We start from the raw sequence: 26,580 nt of genomic DNA on the forward strand, positions 1-26,580 counted from the left end.
TGTATTGTATGTGAGATACGACCTCAATTTACAAGCTCAATTGGTTCTATGAATGGAGCTCTTAACTCAAAACACTGGTATCTCAAATCAATGTATCCCATTAAAATAAATCGAAATCAATTTATTTGGTGCATGCCCGCACTACAAAACACAATTTCAATATGTAACATGCCTTATAAAACGAATAACCAACTTTTAGACAATAAAATATTGTATAAAAACAATACAAATTAATGTATCACTAACAACTGCAGGCGATTTATGAAATAATGTAATAATATTGTGCAGCATTTATCCTGGAGAGTGGACTTCTACGGTATCTCCCTCCAGCTGCTTCTCCATCAAACACACCATCAGCAGTTCCTCCATATTTTCCTCGATACATATCCGCCTTTTAGATACTATTTCAACATTCTGCTTGGGTATGATGCTCAAATTGCGACACGCTCAATCATGTTTTGATTATTTATTTTTTTAATTCAATGACTATCATACGCTCCCTTTTCTCAGAACTGTTCTTCACACTTACTTTCTTCCTTACCATGGTTGGAAAAAAAAAAAAGTATGTTGATTTCTAGCTATAAGCTAATGCTAACAAGTAAGACCAGATTTTTTGGGCGGATCTGTCATGTCTGTGTGGTCATGTTTTGTTTTGGTTATGTTCAGGTTTGGTTTTTGGACTCTTTGTGCACTCTTGTTTGTTGTCACCATAGCGACCATTAGTTTTCACCTGTCCTCATGTCACGCACCTGATTCATTTGAACTCACACACCTGTCACTAATCATGCCACTGTTATTTAAACCTGTCTTTTTCTGTTGATCGGGCTGGTGACATTCTGTCAAAACGTGGACCTTGGGGTGTTGTGTTTTCCCGGAATGCAAAGGAAAGTTGGCGCGGGCAAGGCGTGAAGATGAGTACATATTTATTTTTACACTAACAAAAAGAACCAAAGGCGGAAGTACAAAAACTTGGCTAATGAAACAAAACTTGCACAAAGGCAGAAACTATGAGCAATAAACAAAAACTTACTTGGCATGGAACTATGGTAGCATAAAGTCAAACAGAGTTAGCAGGGGTGTCAGAAGTAGCATGGTATGATAGGATAATGTCACCAGCCCGATCATAACCAAACAAAACATGATCACACAGACATGACAGGATCATACGGGGTTTTTTGTAACATTTGTTAAACTAATCGCGGGAGTGCTTATAAAATGATTTTTTTTGCTTGCAATCTAAAGCATAACAATTAGCCGAGAGACAGCTCTTATTCACTCTTAAGTTGGGTCACTCTTAAGTTGAGGTACGACTGTACATACAGTATAACCGCAAGAAATGCAATGTAAAAATAGACCTTGATTTATTAGTTCATCTTCACATTGTATGGCAACACATTGCATGGTTGTAAGGCAGCACAGGTTACAAGGCACAATTTATTATCAGTTAAAATATGACTTAAAAGTACTAAACAAAAATATACAATTTTCTTAAAATAAAAAAAAACACATCCTCAGTGTTCCTGCTTCATAAAAAATATTTTTAAAAGCAGGACTTATTTTTAGCATATAAAACAAACATATATTTGAGTTTTGTTACACAGATCTAGCATAACAAGATAAGCGGTTTTTAATGTGTTTTTTTTTCCGTAAGCTTTGATAAAATGCAATGTGACTCCACACAGTTACATCACTCATGGACATGAAATGTAAAGACACACAACACCAGACAGAATGCAAAGCCCTGTAACATTCATAAAATACTGACATGGCTTCATCGCCGTGTCGAGCTTAAGCTTTTCTGCACACACTGAGTCCATGCAAATGAAAGCGATGTAAGCCTTTCAAAAATCTATATACTGTACACAACCATGTTCTAAATGCCAATCATACAGAACGATAAATAGCTTTGATACTTTTTTTTTTTCTGTAGCATTAAACTGCATGTATAAAGTGGATCCCAGTAGACTAGAAACTAGAAACATCAAGGGACAATATTGTAATTACTTTCAAGGCAGTTAGATACTTTGTTTATGTCAAGTTGACAGCTTTAAGCCTCGGAAAGTTACAAATCAAGACCCTTGTCTAACAGTATAAAAACTGAACGAATAAAGACTCCAAGCGGCGAGCAGGGCTGTTAGATGGCTTCTTGCTTGGTAATGGTCGGTTGAGGGATGGAGGTTTGCTGTTTAGGCACGGTGGCTATGACCCCTTGGGCTATTTTATAATGTTCTGAGCTAGAGGCTGTAGGTGGGGATGGTATTGGAGTTTCCGGAGTGGCTGAAAAGTAGAAGACAAAACAAAGGGGCGAGTTAGCCATGCTTGCAGCATAAATGGGTCTATATTTGCCCTTCTGTGGTGAAACATATCACGGCACAACATCATTTTCAGATAAAGAACAAGCACTTTTGTGAAATTTCTCAGAGCATTAAACACGTTAAGAAAGAATAACAGAAGTTTTGTTTGACCAAGTAAACCAGATTAGTTTGTATGAAGAATTTGAAGGATTATTCTGCCACAAGCCCTTTAAGCTACATAACTTGGCTGCGCATTGAGCTGGGCGCAAAACATTTCTCGTCCATTTGGATAAAAATCAAACTCACTCTATATCAATGTCTCAAACCACCCCAATGTAAAATGTTCTCAACATTCAGCACATTTTGTGCGCCTGTTTTTTTTTTGGTTTTTTTACGTACAAATTTGTCCATTATGGATGGGCGTTGGCATGTTGCCTGTGACAATGACGTTGCTACTGAGATGCTCCTGAACAAGATGAGGGTGAAGAGAATGAGGTGCATGTGGAGCTTCATTGGCAGAACCTACAAGACAAAACACAATTTCTGGATTTTAGCATACTTTCTATGAATTAACACAAGTGTGTCTGTCGACAAATGCTAAGCTTTGAGTTCCATATTGTTTTTTGTGTTTTTGTTTTTTCAAGTTCCATATTGACTCCGGGAGCTTAATATGAAACATTAATGCGTTGACATCTCTTCATAACATTACACCTTTGCTGAGTTTAGTTTTTATACCATCAACTCAGTGAAATCTACTGTATAATTGAAATACTAGGGTTGACTTTGATAAAGGATTTACAAAGTCAAATCTGATTTGTTATATTTTGTATACAGTTGACGATGGGCAAAACTTTCTTATGTTGATTTGTTATTTAAGAGCACAACATATGGGGGTTCCCACAAATAATCAGAATTGGTGTCTTTTCCACTTCAAAGAAAATGGATAAAACACTCAAATGAACAAATAGAGTAGAGATTTAGAGGATTCAATGTCAGTGTCATGTTTAATGTCCGACGATTTGACTGCAAGGTTAATAGTCGAATCAGAGGCTTTCAAATCTAAGCGTTGACTACTCTAAGACCCCCCTACTCAGTACATTATTTTTTTTCCTTTCTTGGTTGCTTAATGGCAATTTAAAAGAAGTGTAATATAACGTTAAAGTTAAAGTCCCAACGATAGTCATACACACACTAGGTGTGGTGAAATTATTGTCTGCAATTGACCCATCCCCATGTTCACCCCCTGGGAGGTGAGGGGAGCAGTAAGCAGCAGCGGTGGCCGCGCTTGGGAAACATTTGGTGATTTAACCCCCATTTTCAACCCTTGATGCTGAGTGCCAAGCAGGGAGGCAAAGAGTCCCATTTTTATAATCTTTATTATGACTCGGCCGGGGTTTGAACTCACGACCTTCCAGTCTCAGGGTGGACACTCAAACCACAAGGTCTCTCGAGCAGGTTTTGTTGTATTATATCAGGTACAGTATACACTGAGCTGTAGACTATGAGCCTAAGGTTTGCGTGTATTTAAACACATGTAAGCTTGATAGCACTTGCAAAGCTGATCTACTAAACTTGTGAGCAGAGAATTAAGTGTGCAAAATAGAGAGCGCATCCCATTTAATGTTTGTCTTAATGAATATGCAGAATATATGCTGATCATCAGAACAGCCACAATAGGCTAGTGGGAGGAGAACATGCAAATGTATTTATTTAACACAGGCAGTGTAATTTATCAGGACTGAAACTGTTTTTATGTGGCGGTTTTGTGTCTATATTTTAGTATGTCTAGAAAGGATGTAAAACTGGCCGTTATGCAGAAATAGCTGCGAGAAAGGAGTTGATCGCGTTGCAGCTCTGTCCTATGTATGCTTGTCAACATATATAGACTGTTAAAAATAAAAATATTAGGCATTTCTTTTCAGCAATATGAGTTCATAAATGTATAGCAGCTGGTTGACTTAATCCAGCAGGCACAAGACATTGATATATAATTGATTAAACATTCATGTTCTTTAAAACTGACTTCAAAACAAGGTTGCATTATCGTTGTATTTGTAAATCGAGACAGCGTGGATATGTAACGTTGGGTGCACATTGTAGGTTGGGTTATAACCCTGACATTGAATAAACGTCAGCAAAAACCGTGTTGTTCCAACATTAAGTTTGAGTTGCCCAACATCAGGACCTAATTCAACAAGTTCTCATCTTTGTTTTTTTGATGTCTTGTGCCTGCTGGAAACAGGCCGATTAAAACAAATTCAATTGAAACATTATGGTGTTTTTTATTTTATTTTTTTAATGGCATTTGATTTTTCATTAATAAAATACATTATTTTAATATATCTCCTATATGAAAAAAACGTTGTTCAATATGCATTTTTTGGCATTTGGATTATTCTAGACCAGGGGTCACCAACACGGTGTCCGCGGGCACCAGGTAGCCCGTAAGGACCAGATGAGTAGCCCGCTGGCCTGTTCTAAAAATAGCTCAAATAGCAGCACTTACCAGTGAGCTGCCTCTATTTTTTAAATTTTATTTATTTACTAGCAAGCTGGTCTCGCTTTGCTCGACATTTTGAATTCTAAGAGAGACAAAACTCAAATAGAATTTGAAAATCCAAGAAAATATTTTAAAGACTTGGTCTTCACTAACTGACAAAGAAACAGATAACAGATTTGGTGTCCAGTTCAAAGTGTGACATGATTTATTTAAAAATTTGAGGGTTGACTTTTGTATTTTACATGAGTTATTATTTGTACAAACATGGTGCAAAGTAATTCATGATTTATTAAAAAATTTTAGTGGCTCGCTAGTTAAAATGGGATATTGTGATTTCACAAGACTGTCTTAGAAGTGATCATTTGAAAATGTTCAATTTAAAAATAAGCACTTAGAGAAAATAGAAAAATAAAGTGTTGCATATTGATATTTATCTGTTTCTATATATATTTATTGTGAGAAATCATTAAGATGATCAGTGTTTCCACAAAGATAAATATAATTAATTATTCATAATAACATAGAGTTAAGGGTAAATTGAGCAAATTGGCTATTTCTGGCAATTTATGTAAGTGTGTATCAAACTGGTAGCCCTTCGCATTAATCAGTACCCAAGAAGTAGCTCTTGATTTAAAAAAGGTTGGTGACCCCTGTTCTAGACGCATGCATTGACTGCAGTGTTGTGATGGTCTACCGCTTTGCCGCAGAGCGCATCGTCAGCGTGCTAAAAATATTTTTTTGTTGTCTAGATTGTGATTTTATATTAAAGAAAGGGTGTTACAGATTGTAGATGCTGCTTGTTCAACACTGCAAAATCCCACAGGTACGAGCATCATAACATGAATGTGCAGGGAAATATTTCTGTGGGCAAATAACGCCTGTAATTAAAGTAACAACCTCCTTTATAATAGAGCGATCTGCACCACTTGTTATCAATTCTACACACACTCTTTGTAGATCACACACAATACACCCACAAATATTACACACAATTTTAGGGATTGTACATACTGTTTAACGAGTGGTATTTGGTTCTTAGAAGATCAGGCCCTTAGTGTTCTAAAACAGTGGTTCTTAACCTGGGTTCGATCGAACCCTCGGGGTTGGGTGAGTCGGCCTTAGGGGTTCGGCAGAGTCTCCGCCGCAGCGGTCAAGACACACCAGACTCATGAATTGATTAATGTGGACCCCGACTTAATTAAACAAGTTGAAAAACGTATTCGGGTGTTAACATTTAGTGGTCAATTGTACGGAATATGTACTGTACTGTGCAATCTACTAATATAAGTTTCATTCAATCAATCAATCGTGTAAATAAAAACTTCTCCCTATTGACGTACCTGTACTGTTAAGTTAACAATTGAATGACAATAAAAAGGAAGTCTAAGTATTATGGATACCCCCAAACAATGTTCCCTCTAATTTTCCATCTGATTTGCAAGTGTGTAATTTGTTGTGAGTTCATGCACTGTGTTGGTTTTGTTCTTTGAACAAGGTGATGTTCATGCACGGTTCATTTTATGCACTAGTAAAAAAAACATAACTTTGTCTTGAATTTGAACAGAAAAAAATGAAACATTTTATTTTTCACTAAAGAAGGGTTCGGTGAATGCACATATGAAACTGGTGGGGTTCGGTACCTCCAACAAGGTTAAGAACCACTGTTCTAAAATATATATTTGGTATATCTGGGCATCACTACGGAGACAATCGATCATTTGCCCTACACTCATTTTATCATGCTCTGGACTCCTATCGCTGGCGTTTGCTATGTTTTCAAACATGCAGGAGACATCTACCACTTTTTATGGGCATTTTAGACAGTCCAAAATGCATCTACAACGGAACTCACTTTTTTTTCCCTTTTTTTTCAGCACGGTGTGCTCCTGGGAGAGTTGTCTTCAAGGCACAAAATATGCATACTTCAATAAGTTGTTCTCATATTGGAGATATGTTAATAATATGTATTAAACATTTTTTAAAGGCAGCACGGTGAAACATGGGGTTAGTGTGTGTGCCTCAGAATACGAAGATCCTGGGTTCGATTTCCGGGCTCGGGGTCTTTCTGTGTGGAGTGTGCATGTTCTCCCCGTGACTGCGTGGGTTTCCTCCGGGTACTCCGGCTTCCTCCCACCTCCAAAGACATGCACCTGGGGATAGTTTGATTGGCAACACTAAATTGGCCCTAGTGTGTGAATGAGTGTGAATGTTGTCTGTCTATCTGTGTTGGCCCTGTGATGAGGTGGCGACTTGTCCAGGGTGAACCCCGCCTTCCGCCTGAGTGCAGCTGAGCAGAGCACAGGGACAAGCGATGATGGATGATTTAAAAAAACCGAACAGCATTAAAAAAAAACGCCAGCAGACTCCAAAACAAATTCGTTTTAATCTGCCCCTTGAGTCACCACCATGCAGCCATGAACTTATAAAAGTATGTTGATTTGACAGACCATCAAAAAAGAGTGGTTGTGCCAGCAACCTGAGGGTTCCTGGTTCAATCCCCACCTTCTACCATCCTAGTCACGTGTGTGAATGTGGAAATAGTGTCAAAGCACTTTGAGTTCCTTAAAAAAAAAAATAGGTAGAAAAGCGCTATACAAATATAACCCATTTACCATTTACACGATTAACAGAGGATCCTCTGTCAATCGTCCGCCTTAACAGCGCAAGCACCGATTCTTTCTCACATCCTAGTGTCAGTTTGCACATACTTTTCAGAGGTGCTAAATTAAACGCTAAATAGTGCTCGCAAAACGGTAATGAGTGTTGATAAATCACATTGCGCGTGCAATATGTTGCATTTTAATCCTCCCGATATTGTGGGCGTTTTGATGATCAGCATATATTCTGCATTTTAATGTAGACAGAGACGCAAAATGGATTGCACGCCATATTCTGCTCACGTGAAGGGGTACTGCACTTTTTTGGAATTTTGCCTATTGTTCACAATCATTATGAGAAACAAGAAGAAAGATGTCTTTTTTGGGGGTGTGAAATTTAAAGATGATAAAAAAACGCTTTCAAAATGCGGCTAATGGGAGCTACCGTTGTAGTCTTCAAAGCCCTCTAAAACAACTTCAAAACCCAACGTTTTATATACACACTGCAAGTTTATATATAATGTAATAACAGACACGATCATAAAAATATGTAATATGTAAAATATTTACTGTATTTTGGTCATTTTACTTAACAGCGGGACTATCGTCCCTGACGCATTTATTTCCGTTTCCACAGCAGCGCACTTCCGACTTCTGGCAGCAAATGTGTGTTCCTACTTTCTGATACAAAACGCTTGTGTGTGTTCTAATCATGGCAGACTTGGTAACCAACAAGAAAAATTACTATTTTTGGACAAACGAGGATTCACTACCTTATCTTTTCTAAGCTGAATATACAAACGGAGGATGAACTGCTGCTTATAGAAGCGAGCACAAAGAAGAGCATGAAACGTTGGAGCAGACGGAAGCCAAGAGAGTGAGGTTTGTGCGTCTTGGTCATGACTCAAGCTATGCCGAATTAATGGAGTGCCCAAATCAACTGAAAACGCCCTCGGCCAGCTTGACCAAACGAACAACTGTCCATCGAGTGAGTCACTTTAAAATTGAATATTACACATACAGCACATCACTGTACACTACAGTACATAGACTGTCGAGCTAGTTGTGTACAAACAAAACATGAAATGTGGGCTAATACTTTACAGATACTGTAATATGATTGTTCATGTTTTTCAGTCAGTACAGATTGGTGTCTTATCGCATTGTGTTGTGCATTACAAACTCAAACACAATTCGTGTTGGCGTAGAAGTAAGCTTGTCTTTTTCCATAGCAAGCTTTAACGGCTAATACCGTAGCACGCTGATGTGTTACTACCATAGAAAAAGAGTTCCTCTGTGTTTGCTCTCACAATATACTGAGCATACGTCCTCTTTTCCCCGGACATGTCCTCTTTTGCAGGGTTGTCCGGGCTGTCCGGGCGGAGTTTCTTAAATGCCTTAAATGTCCGGCATTTTGAGTGAGGGTTGCATGCATTTTTAATGTACGTTCAGGGTTAAGAAGGGGTTAAAAACAAAACACACTGTGAAGGTGTGCGCACGCAGCAGCATTCGTGAGGGAGGGGCAGAGACAGCGAGAGAGTTATGATAAACTGCGTCGCCAGGCTCTGCTTTTTATCAATAGATTAATCAGATTTCATTTTTTATTATCTATAGCAGGGGTGTCAAAAGTGTGCCCCGGAGGTCATTTGCGGGCCACAGCTAATGTTTTAAAGGCCCACGGCACATTCTAAAAATACTATTAAAATAAACAAAAACAAAACAAAAGTGAAATAAAAAAGCTTAAAGGCGAAATGTAATTCAGAAAAAAATTGCAATGTTGACTAATAAAACAAAGCTGTTTTTTTTTCTTTCAAACTGTCATTGCTCAAAACATAATATTGAATCAAAATCAATGTTATTGTGAATTATTGACCTATCCAAGGTTCCGATTACTTCACATAAAATATTCCACTTTGAAAAATATTTTTGGTGGAAGATTTTGCATATTTTGTGTGTTTGCCATTAAAAACATAGTTTTGTTTGACAAAAAAGGGTGGAAAACAAACAAACAAAAAAACAACATAAAAAAACTAAACATTTTGAAATGAGGGATAGATCTGAGTTGATGTAGACTCCAGAGATTTAAGCGTTAAATATAAATGTATGTATGCCCTGGCACACCATTATCATCATTTCATGACTGAAGCAAAACGCTTTTTACACTTTTATACTGAAATAAATACACCTACAACTTATTAAATAAAAACATAGAAAAAACTACCAGCAACGGTAAAGTTCAGATCCATGAAGGAAATAAGAAAGTGAATGAATGTATATAACTGAATTCATTTTTTTTAATGAATTAAGTAACCTTCATGACAACCTTTTTCCAAAACACAATATAGAATGTGAGATATAACAGGATAATGCATACGTTTATAATTTTTTTTCAAAACGCTTACAAAAAAGTGGGACCCCAAAAATTTACTGTGAGACCCCATTTTGAAAATTCCTAGCGCCAACACTGCTGTCAACAGAGGAGAAAAAAATGCTTTATTTAAATAAATATAATATTTATAAAGCAAGTTCGAGTATCATTGGCAAATGTTCACCTAGTCCCGGCTTTGGTGGGCACGCATATGTGTCCTCTTTTTGGGATTTCAGAATATGGTCAGCCTATCTCACAATAACAATGTCGCTACAGGTTACGGAACGTAAATGAAGTTGTGTTGGCGGTTTTTGAAAGCATTTTGAAAGTGATTTAGTGTTAGAATTGATTGCTCCCATTAGTTGCATTGCTAGCCACTTAGAACGAGCTGATTTGTATATGTTAGAAAGCGGAGAAAAAAAAAAAATCTTTTGTCTTCTTGTCTCTCATAAGGATTGTAAATGTTAGGCAAAATTCCAAAAAAGTGCAATCCACTTTCCACACATTTAGTAGATCAGCTTTGCGTGTGCTATCAAGTTTGCACAGGGTTTAGTAGAAGCAAACGTTTAGTAAATCAGGCCTTTAGAATATTTTAATCGTGTCGAGAAGATTTTAAACATAATGATGAGGCCTATTAGCTCACCAATGTGTTTTACTGGGACATCTCCAACAAAAAGTAGAGCCAGGAGCAGTGACACTAGGACAATTCAGAGTGTGATGATTTTGAAATCTTTAAATTAAAATGAACCAGCCAGTACTGATTTGTGAAATCATAACATAACACTTAGCTCTATTATTCAGATGTTATGTTCAATGTTTGTTATACGGTACCTAATCCGACAGGACTCACCTCCGAGAAGCATTTCCTGGAGAAGATTGTCAATCTTGGCCATGCCAAAAAGTTTGACAAATTGAATTTGTTCAATCATTTGCCAGGTGATGCTCTGTAAGGTCGGCAGCAATAAAAGCAACTCCCCGAAACGTCCGCGGGAGTCGTATTGCCGGTCGTTGATGTAGTCCTCCAGGCTGACCTGAACCTGGTACCGCATCCGTTTGATCTTCCCCGGGTCACTCAGACCCTTTGCATCTTTGGACCAATAGAAGCATTGTCATTTTTAACTACTTTTCAGTCAAGGCTTTTCTTAGCCTTCTTATCTGTTTAGTTTATAAATACCTGGGTCAAAGAAAACTATGGCCTTCAAGCAGGCATATTCACTGTCATCTATTTGAAGTTCCTGAAAGGGAAGCACCAGCTCGTCCAGGATTCTCACAGCTACCCGGCCCACCTCTAGTTCTGGACAGTTCCTGGGAATGATGTGGTCATTTCCTGCAAAAGAAACAGCTCTTACTGAAATGATTAGACTCATAGGCACCAGTATGCTAGATGCATTGCTGATAGAAGTGTCTGTTTTACCCAATAGGAGAATATCTTTATATAGCATCGACCGCTTTGCAGCACCAAGCAACAGATGTTCTCCAGCATGAGCTCGAAGCAATGCCACCTGAAACACAGTAATGGAACTATTTTTTTTTTAAAGTATTTTATAACAATATATGTTTTTCGGCTGAGAGCAAGACAAACCCCTGCCTAATACAGCATCAACAAATCAGTTACCAAGAGCTGGTGATCACACTGTTAATGATTCAGCACTTTTTTCAGGGAGGGATATAACTTTAAAACAAGCTCATCATATTCTAACTCAGGATTAAAATACATTAACCACTCAACATTGAAGGCTTAGGGAGATGGGTGATGAAAAACCTTTACGCCTCATTCACAGTTTTAATCATTTAGCTTCATTTCGTCCGCTGCTTGCTTCAAGGGAACTTATTTAGGTGCTCATCTATATACTTTGACTGCACGGCTCTGGATGGATGTTGTTCAAGCAGTTGGCTGGTTGATGAGTGACCAGAGTGTCTATACAACTATGTACACTGTGTCTGAGTTTTACCTGGTCATCTAGGGGCAGGTCACAGAAGGCCGGAATGTATTTGGCCCACTCCACTAGCACCAGAAGCTGCTGTTTCATGGACTCGCACACATCTGTGATGGTGGCGATCTTTTTGGTCCGAATGTCGCCGTTCAGGATAGGAGCAGGGGAGGTGATCTAAATGAGGCAGTGTTAAATCAGCATGCTGCATAGTTTATAACAGGTGCTCATTAATGGCAGCTGGATAAGAATCACTGTACCTGTCTTGACAAGACATCTGCCTGAATGAGTGCATTGATGGACGGTAAACTGCTGTCTTCATAGCTGGATCTCCTGGTGCTGATTCTGTCTCTTTCATTCTGCACGGCTGCACACATTCATACGTGTTACATGCATGATGAATGCTACCAAAACGGTAGTACACATTTTGCAGATCTCTTAAGAGAGCCCACTCAGTCATTCGCAAAGAAAAATAAGACTTCCAAGGCTGTTATGATTATCAGTATATGGCTATTATTGCTCAGAGATGTTTGCTCAGCATAAGCTGGCCAGAGACTTCATCGCCCCGTGGAGTGATCATTAACAAAGTATTACTCTTCTGGGTGTTGCAACACACCCAAGCTGTGTGGTGTCAATTTATTTTACATCTTTTTCAACCAACAGTTTCCCAGAAAACGTGCATGCTGATTTAATTTGCTTTGACAAGATTCACGTCTCGTACCTTCTTTCTTCATGCCAGCCCTGAAGCACTTCTTGAGTCTGCAGTATCTGCATTGATTTCTCTTGTCTTTATCCACAATACATTGTCTATTGAACCTGCAAAGTGAGACAAATGCATGTGTGCTGTCATTCAGTCGTAAAAGACACTTGACACTTACGAGGCTGCATTTGAATCCCACCTGCACGAGTACATGTGGTTTTTGCGGACGCTGCGCCTGAAGAAGCCTTTGCAGCCGTCACAGCTGGATGCGCCGTAGTGCTTGCCGGTGGCTCTGTCTCCACATATGGCACACAGGCTGCCTGCCGTTAAGTGGCCGGTGGAGCTCATGTTGGTGCTCTCAGCTGGTGACGAGTCTGAGAGGGAGGAAAGGAGACATGAGAATTGTGCAGTGAGCCCCATTCGAGGTTAACCTGTAAGACCCAAATATAGAAAAACATAAAAAATATATATATTTGACCTTTCAGATGTTGTTGTAGGAGGCATTTGATGCAGAAATTGAAGAGTTTAAAAAATTGTATGTATGTTTTTAGAGAAATGTTGTAATATTGCACCATTGGGCTTTGATGGGAGCAGAATTTCTGTATTTGTACTCACGTTGTCTGAACAACTAAGGGTTCATTTGCAGGGTTGATTGCTTACTTAGCCCCATAACGGTATATACCATTAATAATAATCACACATTAGTCCAATTTTTATGTAGTCATTTATTACAAATATGAAAATTATGAAACAAGATAAAACTCTTAAAAAACGCTTTCCCCCCTCTTTTTTTCTTTTCATGACATTGGTCATGAAGACTTTCATTGGTGGTGAAAGTCCTAAAAACAGTCCCTGTCATCTGTAAAACAAAGCCGAACATCACACTTTCTGCATTGTGTGTTGGTGTATCCTGTTTTGCAGTGTCTGCAGCGTCCTCTCCCTGTCTTCCTTGGGAAATGGGCAACTAGATCCTTGCGTACATCCAATGGGAGGTGTGCACATCTCTTGGATGGCCTCTTCTGAGCATTCAGAGGGCTTCCTGATGTCGCTGCCTGTGTTGCTGGGCTCTCTTTGCCTGAAGATGGCCGTCCTCTCTTTGGAGTTTCAAGTGTTGCGTTTACCAGGTTGAGAGAGGATGCTAGCTGTGCCTGAAACTGTCTCCTGTTCATTTTCACTTTGCTAGACACCTTGAGCGCTTTACAGTCCCGCCTGTAGAGCAGCCAGGCATTGTCCACAGCGAGGATGATGGCGTGCCAGAAGATGTACATGTACCAGCGACGGGATTTGAAGGGGAACTTGTATTTGGCTGAGTCCAACAAATCCACACCTCCCATGTACTTGTTGTAGGCACCAACAATGTAAGGCCTCTCAACTTCAATATAGGTTCTGTTGGCTTTGTCCCAGCGTTTAATCTTCTGCACAGGTTCAGGTCCAGCAAAGGATGACACAAGTGTGTCGGTACCATTTGACAGCACAGATGTTGTGATTCCCCTCCACTCTGACGTCATAGCTTCCTCTCCCCTTTTTCTTCAAGCTCTTCTCGTCTTCAAGGTTACAGTTGAGTAGGCGCACCTGCCTGGCTGTTCCCATGTAATGAATTCCCCGATCAAGGAGCTTCACTAATAATGGAACACAGGTGAAGTAGTTGTCTGCATACAGTTTGTAGTTTTGACCTTGTGGAAGTGTGGAAGCAAGTTTCATCACAACCTCACCTGACAATCCAAGTTCAGATTTGGCTCGTATTCCGTCGACACTGCCTTGGTAGACATCAAAGTCATACGTCATGCCAGAGATTCCAGTTCTCACCCACACTTTGAATCCCCATGGGTTTGGCTTGCCTCACATATATTGCTTGATGCTGCTTAATTTCCCCTTGAAAGGAATCATCATCTCATCGACAGAGTTGTGCTCTTCTGGTACCACCTGCAGGTATTTCTCTCTGAATGAATCAAGCCAGAGTCTGAGTTTCCATAGTTTGTCTTTCTTTTCCGTCTCAGATACTGTCATGTTGTTTACAAAATGCAATGACGTCAACAGGAATTGGAATCTGTTGCGTGGCATCACATCAGCAACAGGTGGTGAACCAAGTGCTCAGGGTAGAAAATAGTGTCTGCCTGGTAAGTCGCTTTGGACAAAAGTGTCCAAATTTCATCAATGTAAATGTAAATGGATTAATGGCTCTAATTGTCATACTAAAAGGAAAACATGCATACCTCCATTACATCCACACATTCAGGAACATTCCTTTTCCCAGAACTGAATTGTCTGTTGATATCCTCTTTGTGGACCAAGTCATGGAATTTTAGGTCAGGCTGATCAATTAACTACATTTTTTAGAGATAAAACTTTTAAATCAGTCAAATTTGACCAGAACACAACACAAGGGTAAAATGTATACTATCCATCTATAAGAGAAAATACTTCAGGCAGTGATGTAGTGGAGGGAATACAACCTGTTTGAGCCCACTGCAACAAGCCAGCTATTTTGATTACCACATTCACCCAGTGTTGTATAATTGCAACAATTATATAGCAAGCTCTAAATAAAATTTAAAGCATCTGTTCCACAATAACTCCATATGTACATGCTCTAGACATTGTAATAACAACCCAAAAAAATATAAAAGACATTTTACTTACTTGAATCTGATGAATCCATTCATAGTTTACTATTCCAAATAGATATTTTTTTCTATTCCAAATATATATTGTTCGAAGGAAACTTTGAGAGATTGTGTGAGTTCATGTCCAGAAGGCGTGACTTATAAACAAATATACGATCCAATAGCCTTGTGAGACTGAACAATAGGACCCAATGACTATGTAAATGTGGTAAAAAAAAAAATATATATATATAACAGATTGTTTTTTAGGATGGTTAAAGGTAACGTTGTAATTTTACAAGGAGTGTTACAGGGTTAAGCTCAGTATAAGAAGGTGTGAACGACTTCAGCAAACACAATGATCAGTGTCGTCAATGGTTGATGAAACCATCACTCATAATTGTTTATGGGGATAGTTGAACTCCTTGAGTAGCTTAGACAGAGTCAACAGAGCATAATTGATGTAGATTTGATTCAATCTCTGAAGGCAGATCAGTGGAGACAGTTTTCCTGCAAGTCCCCAGACTGGCTCAATCAATCACAGTATACCATGACACATCTACTGATTAAAACACACAGCTCTGACATGAACAATGACTCGGCAGAGAGATTTCTGACTTCTTTTTGTGTTCTCAGTGGGGATTTTAGAATCAGGCTTTACAGGCAGGCGTCATGGGAAAATGCATGTTCAAACGCTTGATGTATTAAAAAACATGTTTTAATGATTATGGACAGCGTGGTAACAGACTGTCTGTGTAACAGGAGCGGAATGACCATTCTACTCAAAGTCACTCAAACGCATAGTGAAAATTAAACCGGTGAAATCAACCTAACAGGATGACAAGCCACAAGCTGGTACATGTTAAAGTGGACCCAGTGCACAGTTGTTGGTATCAAACTCAGGTGATTAAAAAAAGGGCCACAGCTCAGGATCATCGTGCCCCTTGGGGGTTCTTTCTGTCCAGCCCTGGCCAAAGTTTTAAACCAGCAGAAATGCCAAAGTTCAGCACCCCAGTTGCAAATATGGCACTCACCTGCACCCATAGCAAGCACATGCATGTTTTCAAACTCCAGCGTGGTGTATGCTGGGTCCAGAGCCTCACTGTAGTCTGCCATGTCCATCTCTGCCTGCGCTTTGGACAAACAAATTCAACACTACCTGACAGTGTGACAGAAAGACTTGTCCAAGAAGCTACTGTGGCCCCCACCCTCCTTCTTCTTCTCACTCCTCAGCACACCTCCAGTGACCCCCTCCCTCTTTTTTGCAGCCTGGCTCCACCCAGACATGAGGTAGCTCCCTGAATTGATGGAGACCTCGCAGGAGCCTGACGTGAATTGGCCTCCTTCCCTCGTGCCGCTAACCAGAGAAGAGGTGGCGTGTCTCTGGTTGATGGTTAACTAACCTCTTCAGTGGTGAATCACTGTTTTTTTCTCTCTGTAGAGATAGCACAACTTTGATATCTTCCATCCTCTCTTTAATGGTTAAACAGTTCTACTGTGGAAGAGTTAAGCCAGTGCCAAATCATGTTGTACATTATTTTATAACCCAACGAGGCTTTCTCCAGCATGCAAATATCACATGCACACAGAGTCATATTAGTCTTTCATATTCAGAGCTACTCTGATATGAGTTAGAACAAAACAGGAGAAAGAACACTTGAGTTACTGTTATTTTGTCACCTGACTGATTCTAGCTTATTGACAATGGAAATTCCAGTTTGACTCAATCAGTACATATGATTGAATTATTCTCTACAATTTTGCTAATTTTAATAAAACAAACTACTTAAAAAAAAAAAAGAGGATTTAGGTTGTAGCTACACTATTTCTACAAACTCTCCTTCATAAGAAAGTTGAATCCACCAAGAAGATGATCCTCTTGTTAGGCATGGGGAATATGGCATAAAATCTGAATCACATTATAAATTTCAGCCTCTTGTGATAACAATATATGTCACAATATATTGTTTGATATATCAATGATAATAGAACTGTATCAAAACAGGTTACAGAGGGTCTTTATTTGAGCTATTCTGTAACATATTGCGTCATTTGCGGTTGTTTATTTTCTCAAAACTTTTTTTAATCAACTTGTTAGTTTACTGTAAAGAGCTAGTTACTTTCTAGTATGACATGGTTCTATCTACACTTTTGCTAAAATGTAACAAGCACTCGTTCTTCTGTTGTTTGGATACTTACCATTAGTTATGGGCGATGACACAAATTTGGGTATCAATCCAATACAGAGTAGTTACAGGGGCAGTATTTGTCATACCAATGCTAATACTGATACTTCAAATTCTCAAGATCATTGAATTATTACATTTTTGATCACAGTTATAATTAGACAAGAGCACAGGATGGTGGTGTATCAATATCAGTTAAATATTCAAATTAGACTTAGACTTAGACGTTCTTTTTATTGTCATTCAAATTTGAACTTTACAGCACAGTTAAGAACGAAATATACAATTTTTTTTGCAAAATAAAGTCAATAGTGCAAAGTAACTAAACATAACCAAAAACTACTATTGGGTCTAATATAAATCGTTAGTTTTTTTCCCCTTAAAGGGGAACATTATCACCAGACCTATGTAAGCGTCAATATATACCTTGATGTTGCAGAAAAAAGACCATATATTTTTTTAACCGATTTCCGAACTCTAAATGGGTGAATTTTGGCGAATTAAACGCCTTTCTAATATTCGCTCTCGGAGCGATGACGTCACAACGTGGCGTCACATCGGGAAGCAATCCGCCATTTTCTCAAACACCGAGTCAAATCAGCTCTGTTATTTTCCTTTTTTTCGACTGTTTTCCGTACCTTGGAGACATCATGCCTCGTCGGTGTGTTGTCGGAGGGTGTAACAACACGAACAGGGACGGATTCAAGTTGCACCAGTGGCCCAAAGATGCGAAAGTGGCAGGAAATTGGACGTTTGTTCCGCACACTTTACAGACAAAAGCTATGCTACGACAGAGATGGAAAGAATGTGTGGATATCCTGCGACACTTAAAGCAGATGCATTTCCAACGATAAAGTCAAAGAAATCTGCCGCCAGACCCCCATTGAATCTGCCGGAGTGTGTGAGCAATTCAGGGACAAAGGACCTCGCTAGCACGGCAAGCAATGGCGGCAGTTTGTTCCCGCAGACGAGCGAGCTAAACTCCCTATCGACCCTAGCTTCCCTGGCCTGCTGACATCAACTCCAAAACTGGACAGATCAGCTTTCAGGAAAAGAGCACGGATAGTCTACAGAATATATTAATTGATGAAAATTGGGCTGTCTGCACTCTCAAAGTGCATGTTGTTGCCAAATGTATTTCATATGCTGTAAACCTAGTTCATAGTTGTTAGTTTCCTTTAATGCCAAACAAACACATACCAATTGTTGGTTAGAAGGCGATCGCCGAATTCGTCCTCGCTTTCTCCCGTGTCGCTGGCTGTCGTGTCGTTTTCGTCGGTTTCGCTTGCATTCGCTTGCATGGCTCAATAGCTTCAGTTTCTTCTTCAATTTCGTTTTCGCTACCTGCCTCCACACTACAACCATCCGTTTCAAAACATGCGTAATCTGTTGAATCGCTTAAGCCGCTGAAATCCGAGTCTGAATCCGAGCTAATATCGCTATACCTTGCTGTTCTTTCCGCCATGTTTGTTTGTGTTGGCTTCACTATGTGACGTCACAGGAAAATGGACGGGTGTATATAACGATGGTTAAAATCAGGCACTTTGAAGCTTTTTTTAGGGATATTGCGTGATGGGTAAAATTTTGAAAAAAACTTCGAAAAATATAATAAGCCACTGGGAACTGATTTTTAATGGTTTTAACAATTCTGAAATTGTGATAATGTTCCTCTTTAAAGCCCTTCTGTATCCAGAGACTTCCTGAGTTTGTAATCAATGACAAAAACGACAAAAAAATATTTTGTGATAATGACAAAATATCTATATAATCACTGTAGTATGGACAATATACTGATACTATACTTGGTGTCATTACTGTTGATCCGCCCACCCCTGTTTACATTCAAGAGCTTTATAACTGTGGCCTTATCCTGGCTTCTTATGTCCTCCTATGGTATGAAGTGTCGCATGTTAAGATATTCAGCATCTTGGTGTATCTAATCAATCCAAAACTGAGGACTTTCTATTTATTGATGTCAATTGCAATCACTGAGAAAATAACATGGAAATGTTGTGACTACAGTGTGTCTTTGAAGTTTGTTCTTGTGAAAATATTTCTAACAATTCACATTTATATCTCACCATGCAATGTTGGAAGCATTAATAGCATGTGTGTGGTTAAGAGCATAAACAAAAAGTTGAGACGTATGCATTTGCTGTGGTGGATTTTAGTCAAATTAATATCAAACGTACTTGAAATGTCTTTTTGGGGGTGCTTTTCCACTATTTAAAAAAAAAAAAAAAAGAAAAACCTGCAAACTTGTTGCAGGTCAACCTTAAACAAATATAATCATTTAATATAAAATAATAGATATACCCAGGTGAACCACCATGAATTGTGATCCCATGAAAATATAATAATGTTGTTGTCATCAAAATTCAAAGTTCTAATTTCTTGTTACATGGTGGCTTTTTGCTCTGTTTTTGCTGTTATTTTTACCATGTACCTCAGGCCAAAATACAGTGTACATATAAGTCATTATGACGTAGCATCGATACATCTGATAGCATTCCAAAATAGTTCCAATAACCGATAAAAAAAAATTAAAAAAATTTAAAAATTAAAAAATTAAAAAATTAAAAAATAAAAAAATAAAAAAAAAAAATAAAAAAAAATAAATTAAAAAAAAAAAAAAAAAAGTATATATATATATATATTATATATATATATATATATATATATATATATATATTGGGGTTACCCATACTGTGCTGTAGGTGGGTTAGGGTGACCAAATCAAGCACTCCTTTTGTCCAAAAGGTGCCGTGCTGTAAATTTCTCCTGAGCTCAGCGTAAACAGACATGGCGTCGATAATGTCATCACTCTTCACTGTTTTAGAGGAAGACTTCGAGTATTATTTGCACTAAATGTTCAGCAAATAACAAAATCATTGAGAACATCAAATCTTATCAGCCACCTGCAAAGCCAGCATTGCCACGACAGTGTTTTAAAAGCCTACAAAGATGCCAGGTGCTAAAGAATCTGTCCCCAAATAATCATCTGGGGCTCGTTACCATCACTACAGCATTTGAAAAGTGCAAAAAAATTGCAAGAGATGAATAACGCCATCTGTAATTTTATCATGAAAATGGACGATGCTGGATGACCAGCCCTTTACTGTAACCATTGTTGAGGATACTGGCTTTTGTCAAGACACATTTACAGATAGTTATTTAAATCCAGCTTTGTGTGAGCCTTTTTTAGCTCCAGGTGTGCACAAACTACAGTTCAATCTAAATAAAAAATAGACACGAATAAGTTCGGTATCACCCTTGAGAAGAAAGAAGTTATCGGTATCGGCTTGAAAAAAGAAAAAAATCATATGTAACTTAATCTCTCATTTCCCCCCTAAAGGTTCCGCTTAAATTCCCCAATAAAGCCTGTTTTTTTGCCTGATGTGTTTGTGACACAGCAAACAGTAGTGGTGTATTTGAAGAGAAAGTGCCAGTACACAGCAGCAGGTCAACGATCGTGAGTTCAGCCAGCAGTAAACCTCATGTAGGCGAACTTGTTAACGGTGCATTCGGGTTATACGGAGGACTCATAAACGTATTTTTCTCCCATCTACAAGGCACGGTACACACTGTAACATTCCCAGAGGCATTATTGTGAGATGATGCGTTTGATGATTACATGTTGACAAGCTCCCTGTAGTCCAATCACAAACAGAGATCATTAAAACTTACATAAAATTATTTCCGGCACTATGATGATGGAGTTATTGCTCTTTGCTGTGAAGACTTGTATGTCCAACTAAGATCAAAAAACGATCAGACAGTTTTACACAAGGCGGTAATGATTCTTCTGCACAAAACATGGCCGAACTGTTTTGCTTGTGTGCTCAGAGGTCATCTCTTACAACATGTTCGATCTGCTCTTCTGCAATGCTTCTATTTGCTCAAGAAGTCTGCTGATTATTTCAAAGCGAGAGGGGAAGGGGGGGGGTTGGAGGCCGAATCAGCTTTACGTGAGTCACTGTTAAGTAAATCTTATCTCCCCTGCCATTAAATGTTTTTATCGCTGCTCCCATCTTACATTTCTGTGAACTTCTCAAGGAACAGTCATATAGCGGACTATAAAATATAATTTGCATGGTTATAGCTTTCTTAATCAAGAACTGACAAACTTTTTGGAGCTTTCAGATATGGCATACATGCTCAAAAATATATTTTTTGCTATCTGTGTTTTGGATGACTGTTTGTTTTGTTTTAACACTTCTGAAATGTTCAACATTCTAAGACAGAACACTTAACATTTAATATATGTATTTATTTTTTGAACTTGAGCAATAAACTGTGATGCTCATAAATACAATTAAAGCTTATTGTGGCTGGTCTACTTCAATACAATATATTAAAATACCATTGCAGTAGTTGGTAAATAGTACCCTATCGGTTAATAAGAGGTCGGGTGCGATGTGAGCTGGGCGGCAGCCGAAGGCAGGGCACTTGGCGGTCCGATCCTCGTGGAGCCAGGCTGCAAAGAAGCTAGCTCTTGGGACGTGGAACGTCACCTCGCTGGGGGGGAAGGAGCCTGAGCTAGTGCGCGAAGTGGAGAAGTTCCGGCTAGATATAGTCGGACTCACTTCGACGCACAGCAAGGGCTCTGGAACCAGTTTTCTCGAGAGGGGCTGGACTCTCTTCCACTCTGGCGTTGCCGGCAGTGAGAGGCGACGGGCTGGGGTGGCAATTCTTGTTTCCCCCCGGCTCAGAGCCTGTACGTTGGAGTTCAACCCGGTGGACGAGAGGGTAGCTTCCCTCCGCCTTCGGGTGGGGGAACGGGTCCTGACTGTGGTTTGCGCTTACGCGCCAAACCGCAGCTCAGAGTACCCACCCTTTTTGGATTCACTCGAGGGAGTACTTGAGAGTGCTCCCCCGGGTGATTCCCTCGTGCTACTGGGGGACTTCAATGCTCATGTTGGCAACGACAGTGAAACCTGGAGAGGCGTGATTGGGAAGAATGGCTGCCCGGATCTGAACCCGAGCGGTGTTTTGTTATTGGACTTTTGTGCCCGTCACAGATTGTCCATAACGAACACCATGTTCAAACATAAGGGTGTCCATATGTGCACTTGGCACCAGGACACCCTAGGCCGCAGTTCCATGATCGACTTTGTAGTTGTGTCATCGGATTTGCGGCCTCATGTTTTGGACACTCGGGTGAAGAGAGGGGCGGAGCTTTCTACCGATCACCACCTGGTGGTGAGTTGGCTGCGATGGTGGGGGAGGATGCCGGACAGACCTGGCAGGCCCAAACGCATTGTGAGGGTTTGCTGGGAACGTCTGGCAGAGTCTCCTGTCAAAGATAGTTTCAATTCCCACCTCCGGAAGAACTTTGAACATGTCACGAGGGAGGTGCTGGACATTGAGTCCGAATGGACCATGTTCCGCGCCTCTATTGTCGAGGCGGCTGATTGGAGCTGTGGCCGCAAGGTAGTTGGTGCTTGTCGTGGCGGTAATCCTAGAACCCGTTGGTGGACACCGGCGGTGAGGGATGCCGTCAAGCTGAAGAAGGAGTCCTATCGGGTTCTTTTGGCTCATAGGACTCCTGAGGCAGCGGACAGGTACCGACAGGCCAAGCGGTGTGCGGCTTCAGCGGTCGCAGAGGCAAAAACTCGGACATGGGAGGAGTTCGGGGTAGCCATGGAAAACGACTTCCGGACGGCTTCGAAGCAATTCTGGACCACCATCCGCCGCCTCAGGAAGGGGAAGCAGTGCACTATCAACACCATGTAAGGCGGGGATGGTGTTCTGCTGACCTCGACTGCGGATGTTGTGGATCGGTGGAGGGAATACTTCGAAGACCTCCTCAATCCCACCAACACGTCTTCTTATGAGGAAGCAGTGCCTGGGGAGTCTGTGGTGGGCTCTCCTATTTCTGGGGCTGAGGTTGCTGAGGTAGTTAAAAAGCTCCTCGGTGGCAAGGCCCCAGGGGTAGATGAGATCCGCCCGGAGTTCCTTAAGGCTCTGGATGCTGTGGGGCTGTCTTGGTTGACAAGACTCTGCCGCATCGCGTGGACATCGGGGGCGGTACCTCTGGATTGGCAGACCGGGGTGGTGGTTCCTCTCTTTAAGAAGGGGAACCGGAGGGTGTGCTCTAACTATCGTGGGATCACACTCCTCAGCCTTCCCGGTAAGGTCTATTCAGGTGTACTGGAGAGGAGGCTACGCCGGATAGTCGAACCTCGGATTCAGGAGGAACAGTGTGGTTTTCGTCCTGGTCGTGGAACTGTGGACCAGCTCTATACTCTCGGCAGGGTCCTTGAGGGTGCATGGGAGTTTGCCCAACCAGTCTACATGTGTTTTGTGGACTTGGAGAAGGCATTCGACCGTGTCCCTCGGGAAGTCCTGTGGGGAGTGCTCAGAGAGTATGGGGTATCGGACTGTCTGATTGTGGCAGTCCGCTCCCTGTATGCTCAGTGCCAGAGCTTGGTCCGCATTGCCGGCAGTAAGTCGGACACGTTTCCAGTGAGGGTTGGACTCCGCCAAGGCTGCCCTTTGTCACCGATTCTGTTCATAACTTTTATGGACAGAATTTCTAGGCGCAGTCAAGGCGTTGAGGGGATCTGGTTTGGTGGCTGCAGGATTAGGTCTCTGCTTTTTGCAGATTATGTGGTCCTGATGGCTTCATCTGGCCAGGATCTTCAGCTCTCACTGGATCGGTTCGCAGCCGAGTGTGAAGCGACTGGGATGAGAATCAGCACCTCCAAGTCCGAGTCCATGGTTCTCGCCCGGAAAAGGGTGGAGTGCCATCTCCGGGTTGGGGAGGAGATCTTTCCCCAAGTGGAGGAGTTCAAGTACCTCGGAGTCTTGTTCACGAGTGAGGGAAGAGTGGATCGTGAGATCGACAGGCGGATCGGTGCGGCGTCTTCAGTAATGCGGACGCTGTATCGATCCGTTGTGGTGAAGAAGGAGCTGAGCCGGAAGGCAAAGCTCTCAATTTACCGGTCGATCCAAGTTCCCATCCTCACCTATGGTCATGAGCTTTGGGTTATGACCGAAAGGACAAGATCACGGGTACAAGCGGCCGGAATGAGTTTCCTCCGCCGGGTGGCGGGGCTCTCCCTTAGAGATAGGGTGAGAAGCTCTGCCATCCGGGGTCAGCTCAAAGTAAAGCCGCTGCTCCTCCACATCGAGAGGAGCCAGATGAGGTGGTTCGGGCATCTGGTCAGGATGCCACCCGAACGCCTCCCTAGGGAGGTGTTTAGGGCACGTCCGACCGGTAGGAGGCCGCGGGGAAGACCCAGGACACGTTGGGAAGACTATGTCTCCCGGCTGGCCTGGGAACGCCTCGGGGTCCCACAGGAAGAGCTGGACGAAGTGGCTGGGGAGAGGGAAGTCTGGGCTTCCCTGCTTAGGCTGCTGCCCCCGCGACCCGACCTCGGATAAGCGGAAGAAGATGGATGGATGGATGGACGGTTAATAAGAACTACATAAATCAATGTAAATGTTGTGAATTTGGTGTTTAACATTTTTTGACAAATTCAGTTTCTTAGGACTTGCCTTAACATAGTGAGAACCAGAAAGTGGAAGGTTGAAGCACAAAAATCACAAGCTGTACTGCACATCATGTTTATAACATCATACATGTTATGGGTGGAATGGTTAACAAAATTCATGGCTCGGTTTTCAGTTTGGTTTGGTGTGCATTGGTATTCTTTTTAAAACCCCAGAATACCATATACCCCAATTACACCATTACCATTTATCAGCTGTGGTTCTTCCAAAAATATCTTACAAATAAAACTTAAAATTGGCTCCAAAGTGCTGACTTTTTATTTACTCTAGATTAAAAAAAAACATATTTATAAACACATTATATAATGTAGAGTGGAGCAGAAGTGTGCATTGGTATTCTTTTTAACACACCAGAAGACCATATACCCCAACTATACACCATTACCATGCATCAGCTGTGGTTCTTACACAAATATCTTAAAAATAAAACTCAAAATTGGCTCCAAAGTGCTGACTCTTTATTTACTCTAGATAAATAAATAAAAACATCTTTATAAACACATTATATAATGTAGGGTGGAGCAAAAGCTTTATCAGCACTAAAAAGTTATTTGTTTGAAATAAAACAAAAACAGTGACTGCAAGGGATGCTCAGCTTTCCCTAAAATGTTAAAAAAGTGGTCAGATATGTACTTTTGTGTTCATTGACTAAATATGCACTACAAAGCGTTCAACTTACGTCCAGAATCAGCTTCTTTCATGACAGCTGACTCATTCATTGTGGTAGCGTCACAGTGCATTAAACAGTGTTGAAGTTGAGCGTTCATTGACTTCAATGGGGGAGCATAGAGTGGGTTGTTCCACTGCAGCTAAATATTACAGCTGACGAATCCCTTTTTGATTGTCAGCAAAATGAGCGAATTAACGATCTTAAAATATAAACCACCGCAAGAGCATTTTTCAATTTCCATTCCGTTGTTCCGAATTAGTATGTATAATTTTACAATCCTTTAAGTGAAGATGTCTTTGCAAAATGTACTGTCTTTTTTTAATCTTTGATCAGTTATTGGGGAAAGTACTCGTGTTCAGAAAGTAGCTGAAAATGAGCTTCCCCTACTTGAAAGACCAGCAGCCACAACTGGTGCAGAAATCCTTTAATTTAGTCCAGTATTGTAAGTCAAAGTACCAACGAGTGCCTTAAGTTCAAAGTGCTTATGCAAGATTTAATTTTTTTAAACCTTTATTTTGTTAGGTCAAACTGGATGCTTCAGACAGGACTGTTACTGTGAAGGCTGGAAGTGCGCTGCTTTTCTTAAGGGCCCTTAACGACTGTTGTGTTTTTGAGTGGAGACGACTTGAGGCTGTGTAGAAAAAAGAACGGGGGACGAATGAGCAGTCTCAAACACAGACACACATTTCTTTGCCTCACGATGACAGCATTTCAGTCACATTTATGTCAAGTTCCGATATTCTGATTTGACTGAAGGTTCCGTTTTTATTAGACAATTCCGTGATTCCGTCCGCACCGTTGACACGAAAATCGTTCAGATGCACACGCGTACGATCAGGACTACACCTACACCTTCCAAACTGATTAGTAACACAAAGAAAAAAAACATCACAACACAAACAAACAACACATGTGCTCCAAATCCTGTCAGGTCAACTGAACAGTTGGGATTTTTTTCAAAAACCGTTCCATCCTTAATACATACAGTATGTAATATCATGTATGATCGTCCCTTTCACACTGCCACCGAAAGGTGGCCTTTTCCTGTCTTGCTTTTTGGTGTGAACAGTACAGTCAGAATAGACAACAGATGCCACAGGTGTGAAAGGGTATTGGCAACAGCTGTTCATCTTTAGTTTGAAACACAAAAGTAAAACTTAAGTTTTGGTCTGTAGCTCGGGAATCAATGGGCCCCATTCAGCAATCGTTCTTA

At 40.6% G+C, this 26,580-nt stretch overlaps 1 protein-coding gene across 3 annotated transcripts in view; it reads right to left on the reverse strand.

The window, feature by feature from the left end:
* Positions 1-1,344: 1,344 nt before the first annotated feature.
* hnf4a (hepatocyte nuclear factor 4, alpha) overlaps positions 1,345-26,580 on the reverse strand; it is a 62,122-nt gene continuing 36,886 nt past the window's right edge. For 2 of the 3 annotated variants that reach the window (XM_061983151.1, XM_061983158.1), the window contains exons 2-10: positions 12,590-12,764; positions 12,412-12,506; positions 11,951-12,057; positions 11,712-11,867; positions 11,174-11,261; positions 10,934-11,086; positions 10,610-10,846; positions 2,694-2,816; positions 1,345-2,277 (exon numbers count right to left, since the gene is read on the reverse strand). In XM_061983151.1, coding sequence (XP_061839135.1) covers positions 2,135-2,277; positions 2,694-2,816; positions 10,610-10,846; positions 10,934-11,086; positions 11,174-11,261; positions 11,712-11,867; positions 11,951-12,057; positions 12,412-12,506; positions 12,590-12,764 — 1,277 coding nt within the window. In that variant the 3' untranslated portion in view covers positions 1,345-2,134. Of the gene's footprint in view, positions 2,278-2,693; positions 2,817-10,609; positions 10,847-10,933; positions 11,087-11,173; positions 11,262-11,711; positions 11,868-11,950; positions 12,058-12,411; positions 12,507-12,589; positions 12,765-16,027; positions 16,236-26,580 lie in introns of those variants that run through there. The other variant, XM_061983144.2, reaches the window with a different exon arrangement.

The sequence above is a fragment of the Nerophis lumbriciformis genome, linkage group LG01 (assembly GCF_033978685.3).
Source record: "Nerophis lumbriciformis linkage group LG01, RoL_Nlum_v2.1, whole genome shotgun sequence".
Classification (NCBI taxonomy): Eukaryota; Metazoa; Chordata; class Actinopteri; order Syngnathiformes; family Syngnathidae; genus Nerophis; species Nerophis lumbriciformis.